Here is a 10,565-nt window from a genome sequence, read left to right as displayed (position 1 = left end):
TATATATATATATATATATATATATATATATATATCTTATGATATGTAAAATTATGAAGAAATTTTAAGGCACTTGATGCTCTGCAAATACCAATATGGAAATAAATGTATATTTTTTTTATAATAGTGTATAAAGTGTATAAGTGTATAAAGTTTTTGTGTGTGATGAAAATATAAATCAAATAAAAAAATATAAATATAAAACAATAATATATAAAACAAAAATGTTATAATTTAGAAAAAAACAAACAAAACATAAGAAAGCAGAATATAAATGCAAAAAAAGATATTAAGAAATTATCATAAAACAGTTTATTAAAATTTAAATAATCATGGATGAATAATAAAATTGTTTTTTTAAAAACATGCATTGATAAATATTAATTTTATATAAATAATATCTAGATAAATATTTCAACATCTAAACATATAAAAAATTATTAAGACATTTTTATAATATGTGAAATAATTATTACACATTAAATTAATATTTAATACATAATTCCACTATTTCAATTTGTCCTTTTACACAAGTATACATATAAAATTGGCACTTTTATATTATATAAAAAAAAAAAAAATGTTTTGTCATTTTTTAATATTTTTTGATATTTTAAAAAATAACACTAAAAAATAAAATTCATTTTTCCGTGTTGGTAATGCATGAGCATTAAAGATATACATTTTTGTTATCACAGAATAACATATTTACATATTATAATTATATAACTGTATTAAAAACATAAAAATATGAATTAATATTTTGATATTTAATTGTTTGAGTTATTTCCAATATTTTTTTGTATTATTTTATTCTTTTCATTGGAAGCATTATTTTCTACATTATTTGAGATACTATTAGATTTTTGAGCATTTAATAAGATATTTTTGTTATTATTATATGAGGTAAGATATTTTTCTTGTAAAACTTTATTTGTATCTTGATTTGAATTTTCTTTTTCATTAATATTTTGAATAACTTTTTCTATAGTATGTATATTTTCTTCATTATTATAATTTTTTGAATTCTTTGAAAATTGGGATGGAATTTGATTTTCTAAAGGTATTTTCGATAACATTTGTATTTTAGATATATCATTTTTATGTTCAAGAATGTTTACATTGTATATTTTATTTTTTTTTCTATGTTGCACTAAATTTTTTAATGCTTCACTAAACTGCATTAATGTTTCTGCAATTGGTCGTTCCATATATGTGGCTTCAATTTTTTCAAATTGATCATCTTCTTCTGAAGTTAATTCATTTTTTATTTGTTTAAATTGATATATTATATCCCTTAAACTTTCTTTGACATCTTTGATTCTTTTTGTATCTTTATCTTCTATCACAATATCTATATTTGGTAAGTCTTTTGCTGCTTTTGTATTTATTTCTATAGATTGTTTATTATATTCAATATTTAATTCATTTTTATCCATTTCCAAATCTTCATATATAAAATCTTTTTCAAATTCCTTAAATTGATTAATTATATTTCTAATGCTTTCTTTTATATTAACTGATTTATGTTCAATTGTTGCTTCTTGAACTTCTATAGGTTTTTCTTTGATTTCTTGAATTATTGTTGGTTTTTCTTTTAATTCTTGAACTTCTAATAATTTTTCTTTTAAATCTTGTTTTGTCATTTTTATTTTTTGTGATGATTCTATCTTTATTGGAACTCTTTTTATTTTAGCATTAATTTTCTGTGAAATTTCTGATTTTTCTTCTATTGTATCTTTTTTAAATTTAACTGCTTCCACTTTTTCTTGAATAATTTTTTTGACAACTTCTTTTAGAGTTGTACTGTTATTTTGTATATTAAATTTTAGTTCTTCTATTTCTGATTTTTCTTTTTCATCTTTCTTTATATCTAATTTTTCTTCTTTCTTTATATCTAATTTTTCTTTTTCTTTAATATTATCTTTTTTAATATGAGACTGTAAGTTAATATTATTCTCAGTTCCAATATTTTTTTCTAAATTTAGTGCAATCTCAGATTTTTTTTTATTATTTGATGTTTCTAATTGTGATAAATTATTTTCAGATAAATTATTAAATGTTTTTTTTATATTTAATGATTTAGTGAATTCGATAGAATCGTTTATTGTATTATTTAATTTGATTTCTTGTATTTCTGAATCTAATATATTTATATCTTTAATATTTAATGGTTTTTCAAATTGCTCTAATGATTCCATTATTTCATCCAATATTGGTTCCACATCCTTTACAGTATCATTTATTTTTTCATTTTCTACACTTATTTCTGTAGAATTTTCAGTTGATTGTTTTAAATAAATTGTTTTTTTGGGATTATATTGTATATATGATTTTCTTTTCATAATAAATATAATTGGTCTAGTTTTTATTTTTATTGGTGGTAACATATTATAATTTAATGCTATATGAGAAAAACCATCTACAGAATCCAAAATATCATGTGTTTTAAGATATGGTTTTATATTGGGTGAATATTTACTTTTAGCTTCCATTAAAAGATGTGTAAATTGAAGCATTTCTGGACTGCCAATAGTTAAATTTTCTTGTTTTGAATAACTAGAAAGATAGTTAATGATAAATTAAATTGCATTATTTTTGACTAAATAAAAAAATATATTTAAAGTATATTTTTATTCTAGATAGATTAATAATTTTTATTTTAAATAGTTATTTATAAAACTTACATCCAAGAACTATTTGTTTGTGTAAATCTTGAAACTCCTGTTTGTGCAGTGAGAACATCAATATGTACATGCACTGGATTGAGAGAATCTTTTTCAAGTCTATGTAATTTAGCAATTGCTAAACCACCAGGATAATTAGAACCAGCAATACACAAAAGAAACATAGAAAATAAGGCATTTAAAATTAAGTGACTTAAAATGATTAATGCCAAAAACCCATTCCATGGACTTTTTGCTCTGTTTTCCCATCTAATTTAAGAAAAAAAGAAAAATATAATCTTAATCTTAAATATTTAAAAATTAAAAATAATTTAAAAAGTAGAATTAAATATAATTTACTTACATTCTATGGCAAACAACTGCAGCACTGACATTTAATAATGGAAAAACATATATGATAAATCTCAATTCTTTGTGAGGTAAAAATGAGAATAATGCAACAAATGCAATACCAGGAATTGTTAATGTTCGAACTCGAGCATCCCATAGCATTCCTAAAGGTATCAAAAAATAAGAAAAAGCCAATCCACGTGGAAGAGCTGAATAAAAATACCATAGGAATGGTGATGTCTATTTTTATATTAAGTACAATAAATATATTTTAAATTCATTATTTTAAATAAATTTAAAAATGATTTTGACAAAGGATACACCCCATTCACTGCTTTTATTAAGTATAGTATTGAAGTAAAATACTTCACCTTCAGGCCATAATAATCGTTTCCAAAATATAGAATCTATTGCGATGGTTAGTGTTAGAAAAAATATACCAGCTGGAACCGCAATTTTAAACAGTCTAAAAAAATTATTAATTTTATGAAAAATTAATTTTATTATTCTAACAGTATATTTATATAGTTCTAATGAAAAAGATTTTCTATGTTATATAATTATTTTTAATTATTTTTTTTTCTACTTTTAACAAGAACACAAGTTGTACTGCAGTTTATCAAACAAGGGATTTATATTTGATTTAGTTATTTCTTGGAAGGGTTTTATTATGTTAATAAGTTTTATAAGCAAACAAAGCTTACAAATCAGTGCAGTTTTGCAGAAGGTTCCTTGATGATTCTAATCACTTCTGTATGCAATGTTATAGCCATACTAGGAATCAATGGTCCGCAATATAATATGTAAATACCTTAGTATGGTTAGTTTCTTGTTGGCTATATCGTACAAAAGGAATAACCCCAGTAGCATGGCAAGTTCTGCTCTGAATATTATTATTGCTGCTGCAGATGACCAAATAAATATGATGTGACTTTGTTTCAACCATCCATATAAAGCCAATAATACTAAAGACATAGAAATAATATATATATAAGTAATAATTTTCATAAAATACTAAATAAAATATATGTAATAACTTGAATTTAAATTACCTAATGGCATAGTCATTATATTTGGTAATGTACGACTTAAGTAATACATAAAATGATATTGTGTTATAGTAATTGCAACAAACCATTTAGTAAATTGCAGACCAAAGATGCTTTGTAAAGCATCTCTATATAATTTTAATGTACCTATTACTAATAAGCCCAATGTTGCTCTTACTAAAAAAATATAATATTAATCACTTTTTTAAAATATAAATCAAATAAAATAATAATACCAATATATTTTATTATTAACTTACCAACATATTGAGCAAAAAATTTATTAATTTGCATATAATTAATAGTTGCTATTAAAGGTGATGCCAAGCCTGAGACTATAATTGATCCTACAAATGATCGTGGCACAACTCCAGGAAATTCATGGTGATCATACTATCAAAATATGAATATGTAATAAATAATTAATGTTTATTTATATTAATTTCTTTTAATGTGCATTTTTATATTTAAATATTTTCAATTATTAAATTCAATCTTTGGTTGATTTATATTATTAATAAACATAAATTCTCTTTCTATATTTTCGATTTAAGGAAAATTGAAATTAGTACATTAAACATACATAGACGTAGAGAAATTATATTAACTGATCATAAATTTATAAATATATGTATTTGCTTCTAAATATAATATCGAAGATTTTGCGTAATATCTTTTTGATTGCATGTCAGCAACCTGTCAAGGAAGACAAATATATCCTTGTTCTTTGTTTTCATTATTTATTGTTTTTATTTTTTTATGTTAATTATATTATAATTTATGTAATATATTTTTAATAAATATTCTAATAATTACCTCTGATAGGTTAAAACCATGGTATAAGATGTCGTGCATAGCTTGTAGATTAAAACTTTCTTCTACTTTTGTAAACGGACAATATAATAAATGTAATATAGCCACTAGTATAATTAAATGATCCATAATTTTATTTTACGCAAAAAACGGACTCAGAAGCATTGTAAGAATTTGCGTTTTAATCATAATAAGCCTAACCAATATAGTTGACTTTTTACATATTCTTTCCATCCACCGGGAATACACGTCGTCTGCTATGATGTATCATAGCCATAAACAAAATTCGAAATAGATATATTATCTTATCGAATTTATATCTATTACCTGAATTACCGATCGTGCATTATTGTCATAGACAAGAAATAGAATAGATGTGACAACTTATGGAATTTTATATTACATGTTCTCAAATGTTTTAACTTCAAAAAAGATTAAAATATTTTTTACATCATCTAATATAATATAGTTTAAGTACAATATTTACAATATTCAATCAATATTTATAATATTGTCTACGTATACAAAATTAATTCATTTAAAAAGTTCAAAATAAAAATCTATATATAATTTAATATAATTAATTTTTGGAATTGAAACGAGAATATTCACTTTAATACCATCATTTTTAATAATATTATATATATAATTTTCAATAAATTTATTAAGATTTTCATGCTAAAAATATAATTATAATCATAATGAATTAATTTATATTATTTCTTATAAAATATATAATATTGTTTTCTGTACAGTGAACCGATGTGATGTGATAAATAAGATGATCTTCGAATTTCGTAATTTCCGTATTTTCTATATAAAAAAGAAAAACATAAAAAAAAATTACATGTCGATTTATTCTGTATTTTGGCTGTGTATTATGTTATTTTATTTGATACAATAAATCGATTGAAAAATATTTGAACTTGAAATATCTTTGATATTTAAAAAAATAGCATTAAAGATTAAAATGTTTTTTTTAATCTCTATTTTTTCTTTATTGTTAACTTTTTTTTTTACTTTTGTTTCATCTAAAACTTTTTACAAATGATTCTGATCCTCAAATTTTTATTGCATTTCTGTTTTTCTCCTATCATCTACTATTCTTGTTTGTAACGTTATGTGTAACTCTCGTATTTGTATTTTTTTTGTGCCGTGTCATAATTAAATTAAGAATATATTTTTTAATATTTCAAATTAAATATTTCTTAATATTTGATGTTAATTTATTATAATTTTTTATCATTATATTAAAAAATTTATAAATAATTATAATTTTATTATAGTTATATATAATTTTATCTTTATAAATTTGAACTTTAATGAATTTAACAAATAATATTTAATCTGTGATATTTTAAATAGAAAATATTTTATTAAAAAGTTAGTTTATTATTAGCCCCCAATGATCAATTATAACAATAATATTACAATATTTTTATTTATTAAAAAGATTAAGCGCTATAAAAATGTTATGTATTTTTTTGTTTTGTAAGACAATCTATTTCGATGAAAATACATTTATAAATTAAATCACAATATTTTTAATATTAATCAAAACAATTTAATAATTAGTTTTTCATTTCTAAATAACTAATTACATATAATTATTATATGAAAGTGATACATTTTGGGACCATCGATTATAATAATCACAAATAGACAATGTTTCACTAGCACTATTATATAAAAAGATACAAATACATATAAAGTCAGTGTTCCAAGATTTAATATTTTTTTCACAATGAGACGTCATAGATTTTTATTTTATTTTATCAATTTTTACCAAATAATTATTTTTAAAAAATAAAAGGATTAAATATTTTTGAAAAAGTATAGAGTATTACTATTTTTGTAAATTTCTTTTAAAACATAATGATCGAATAAGTTCATTTTGTTACGTACATATATACAATGTAAGGAAAATTTATATTTTATTTTCGTATAATCAGAAAATACAATTTGTCGCAAATATACGTAATAAAACCTATAGAATCAATACTGTAGATAAAAATTAATTTTTTCATACGTCTCCGAAAAAATATATTTTTTTGCGAGCTTTTATGATTTATATAAGATCTTATATAAAATTTTTCATAATCAACGAAATATTCATATAAAATAATATCGATCACGAACAAGATAGAGACAAAGTGTTTTTTAAAAATTGTCACAATTTCGCACAATTTTTTTTCGCAATGTACAATGATAATATATTATTACAATAAAATTTTATTTATTCTTCCGTTTTAATTTTTTTTTTTTTTTTTTCGTAAATCTTTATTTCAATCTTTTTTCTTTAATATACAAAGGCAATCTATCTTGTTCTAGTTCGATGTAAAAAAAGCGTTTAATTTGTCTGAGAGAAATTAACGTTTCGGTTTTGGTGCTCGCGAATGTATCGGCTTATTGTGCAACATGTGCTCGCATTTGGGAATGTGACGGTCGGCGGCGGCTTTATTGAATTTTCTTCCGCAATGGGGACACTGAATGTAATCGTAGTTATCGCTAACTGGCGGCGGTGGCAAATCGCTGAGCTTGCCTCCTGCGGCCAGATGTGCTTGCACTTGCTTGGCCGAACGTATGGCGTTAATGAAATCCTCGTGTTTACGCCGCCAATTCGACTTTACTTCAGGTTTCTTCGATTTCTGAAACATGTAAAACAACAACCATCCCATCCTTTTAGAACGATCAATATCCCTCATCCTTTTTCAAAGAAATTTGATTTTTGCAAAGATTTTTTTATAATATAAATGATCTTTTCTTTTTTTAAATATTATAATCTTTTTTTTATTGAATTTTTTTTTCTCATTCATAAAAAGTGATAATATTTTGTGATTCACAAAATTGATTGATTTACAATAAATTTCTATATTTTGGAATTATTGCTAGATCATTATATCATTAATATATTCCTTAATTTATTTAAACGTTTATTAGTATTCAAATGTACTCTATTTATAGTATCATTTTCCAATATCTTTTATTCTTTAACTTGTTTTTCAATATTATAATTTTTATTAATATTTTATAGAACCATGTACAATTATGATGTGACTCGAGATAAAAGTTATAAAGGAATTGGAAAAGGAGGAGGGATAATGATTTGGAATTGGAATGAAGGATTGGAACACTGACCTCCATTTGTTTTTTAACGAGCCCTTTCTTAACAAATGGCTCAATATCAGTACCCTTTACTCGATACATCATCGTATCGAATTGCTTCCTCTTCTTTTGGCCTGTTTTTATGCAGATTTGCTCATGAAGAGCAACTCGGTCTGGGGCGAATCGACGACCACACGCTTTACAAGGCACCAAAGTTTCGCTGTAATAAAATTATATCTTTTGAAAAAAATTTGAAAAGATTTGAAGAAAATATGAAATATTTCATATGTAGAAGATTAATATTTTAAAGTGATGCAAGAAAATTAAAAATTTTTTGGGTTTTATCTTTATCTTCTATAATTAAATGGATAATATTAAGTTATGAATTCTTATTGAAAATTTTTGAAAGTACTCTAACTACTTTTTCTTAGAAATAAATTTTCTGATTTAATTTCTGAGACACAGAATGTCTTTATTAATTTTTTTGATTTATTTATAAAAACAATTTATTTTTATTAAGGATATTAATTGAATATATATATAATATATATAATATATAATTTATTATTATCCTAATAATTAAGGATATTATATAATTGAAAAATGAAATAAATATATATTGATAATAATAGAAATTACTTTTTTAAGAACTTTATTACTTATTTAAACTTTAAATTTTAATAATTGAAGGATTTATAATAAAAATAAATCTTGTTAATTTTTATCTTTCCTTAGAAGAACAAAAAAATTGTATTTTTTTATTTTTCTTTAATAGATTATTTTGTAAAAATAATCTATTATATAATTGTATATATTACATAATTATATATATATGAAATTAAATCACGAATTTCTTAAGATATAATTAAAATTGAACAATTTTTATTTAATGAAATATTAATTTTACATTAGCATTGAAAAAATTAAAACTTAAAAATATGAATTATCTCAAATAATATAAATTCCATGATAAAATTGTTTTTATGAAATATTTTCGCGTTTTATAAGTATCAAAAGTTTTTTAATTTCACAACAAGAAAATCAATTACTCTAAAAATTCTTACGTCGTTACTACTCCTCCTGCTGCTCCTCCGTTTTTGTTAGATGCCGACCCTTTGTACGGTGTAGAGGAAATTGGCGTCTTTGCTCTCGAAGCCATTTTGCTTCTATAAACGGAAGTCTGATTCTGCGTGGAAATGCCACTAGAGGTGGACGAAATTGACAAAGGAGTTCGAAGTGATTGCGTGGGTGTAATCTGTTTCTAATTAATAAATATAAACGTTAAATGAATATTAATCGCAATTGAAAATAATATACGAAAAAAAAAAAAATAAAATGACGATAGTAAATAATTCAATAATTATTTGACATTTAATATCAAAGAATTGTGATATGATTGAATGTTATAAGATTATAATTAAAACACCTGTTAATATTACTGTTTAATTTTTAACTAGAAATTTATCGAAATAAATAATTTCACTTCAAAAATAAAAAGGAGGAATCCATATGCAGCAAAACTTGAATTTCCCGGGTTAAATTGTATCAAAGGGCGGCAGACATTTTACTATATTTTTACTCATTTCCCAAATATCTATCTTCAAGTCGTAGCGGAAAAATTACGATATTCGATAGAGATTATTTCGATATGAAGAATGGATAAAATCAGAGATAGAATGTATTTATAAATCATGTAGTAAATATAAAAATAAAATCGTTTTTTTTCTGATATTATCTAAAATTACTTGGAAATTAAAAATGAAATATTATTTTATCTGAATTGTTATAATATTTTCCACTCAAAATTGTTTATTTCGTCTGCTTTCCTTAATACATGTGATTAAATTCTAAATTAACCTTATAATAATTCAGTGCACCGAAGTTCTTCGTTATCTCAACATGTTATCCATTTTTGTTACATTATCGTGTAATTGTTGGAAATAACATTTATGAAACTTTCTTTTATACAAATCCAAGATATAATTTTAAAGGAAAGTTGAAAGTATCTTAATTTTACTTTATAATAAAAGATAATTGTATAATATAATATAATAATATAAAAAAGATTTTTCAAATCAAGAACTGAAATAACAGGTTAATATTGTTGAAATTGGTTTCAAGTTATTTAAATAAAAGCAATTTGAAAATTTAATGTCAAGCCAATTGATGATTGAGGATGAATATAGAAACTTCAAAGAATATTTCAACTCAAACAAATAACAGGTTCATATTAATAAAATAGCTTCAACTTATACGATTTCCTTAAATTCAAGTAACTTGATTAATCTGATAATATGTAATTGTAATTTTAGCTTAATAACTCGATGCGAGAGAAATTAAAACCATAGTTTAAAATGTGCCATTTAAAAATTATTAATTTATTTCTGTTTACAAGATATCCGTTTTTTTTATTTTAACAGCTACTTACTTCGGTGGATTGTTTTCGTAAAAACGGTTTCCGCGGAAGTGGCGTATCGTTTTCCTTCGGCGGTTGCTCGTCGAAGTCGATGACAAAAGCGTCGCTTTTCTTCATCGTGGGTGAGTCGTTATCGTATTTCGTTTCGGCAGTTTGGTCTCCTAA

The 10,565-nt window shown here is 22.7% G+C and overlaps 2 protein-coding genes across 3 annotated transcripts in view; both read right to left on the bottom strand.

Annotated features, from left to right (window-relative positions):
• Positions 1-502: 502 nt before the first annotated feature.
• LOC102680260 (probable Dol-P-Man:Man(7)GlcNAc(2)-PP-Dol alpha-1,6-mannosyltransferase) lies at positions 503-5,179 on the bottom strand. Of its 2 annotated transcripts, none has more exons than XM_031511229.1 (8): positions 4,883-5,179; positions 4,327-4,459; positions 4,070-4,243; positions 3,829-3,982; positions 3,389-3,483; positions 3,031-3,181; positions 2,688-2,936; positions 503-2,559 (listed from the first exon to the last, which is right to left on the bottom strand). In XM_031511229.1, exons 1-8 carry the CDS (start codon positions 5,006-5,008, stop codon positions 771-773), a joined length of 2,871 nt encoding a protein of 956 aa, XP_031367089.1. In that variant the 5' UTR covers positions 5,009-5,179; the 3' UTR covers positions 503-770. The 2 variants fall into 2 exon arrangements, with proteins under 2 accessions (XP_031367089.1, XP_031367088.1); XM_031511228.1 differs by having other exon boundaries at positions 507-2,559; positions 3,031-3,257; positions 3,339-3,483.
• A 1,621-nt stretch (positions 5,180-6,800) lies between these two features.
• Positions 6,801-10,565, bottom strand: part of LOC102680129 — an 18,181-nt gene continuing 14,416 nt past the window's right edge. The window contains exons 9-12 of the mRNA XM_006617305.2: positions 10,413-10,565; positions 9,049-9,245; positions 8,018-8,204; positions 6,801-7,527 (exon numbers count right to left, since the gene is read on the bottom strand). The exon at positions 10,413-10,565 is cut by the window's right edge and continues 22 nt beyond it. Coding sequence (XP_006617368.2) covers positions 7,249-7,527; positions 8,018-8,204; positions 9,049-9,245; positions 10,413-10,565 — 816 coding nt within the window. The 3' untranslated portion in view covers positions 6,801-7,248. The remainder of the gene's footprint in view (positions 7,528-8,017; positions 8,205-9,048; positions 9,246-10,412) is intronic.

The sequence above is a fragment of the Apis dorsata genome, unplaced genomic scaffold, assembly GCF_000469605.1.
Source record: "Apis dorsata unplaced genomic scaffold, Apis dorsata 1.3 scaffold_295, whole genome shotgun sequence".
NCBI lineage: Eukaryota > Metazoa > Arthropoda > Insecta > Hymenoptera > Apidae > Apis > Apis dorsata.
The sequence above is the reverse complement of the archived record's forward strand: the minus strand, read 5'-3'. Positions and strand labels throughout refer to the sequence as shown.

Bases quoted from the DNA above. Each gene is read 5' to 3' on its own strand.
- LOC102680260 (XM_031511228.1), bottom strand. From the start codon at position 5,008: ATGGATCATTTAATTATACTAGTGGCTATATTACATTTATTATATTGT. The intron at 4,244-4,326 runs GTAAGTTAATAA...ATATTTTTTTAG, and splicing joins ATTTTTTGCTCAATATGTTG to TAAGAGCAACATTGGGCTTA. The intron at 2,937-3,030 runs GTAAGTAAATTA...TTCTTAAATTAG, and splicing joins GCAGTTGTTTGCCATAGAAT to ATGGGAAAACAGAGCAAAAA.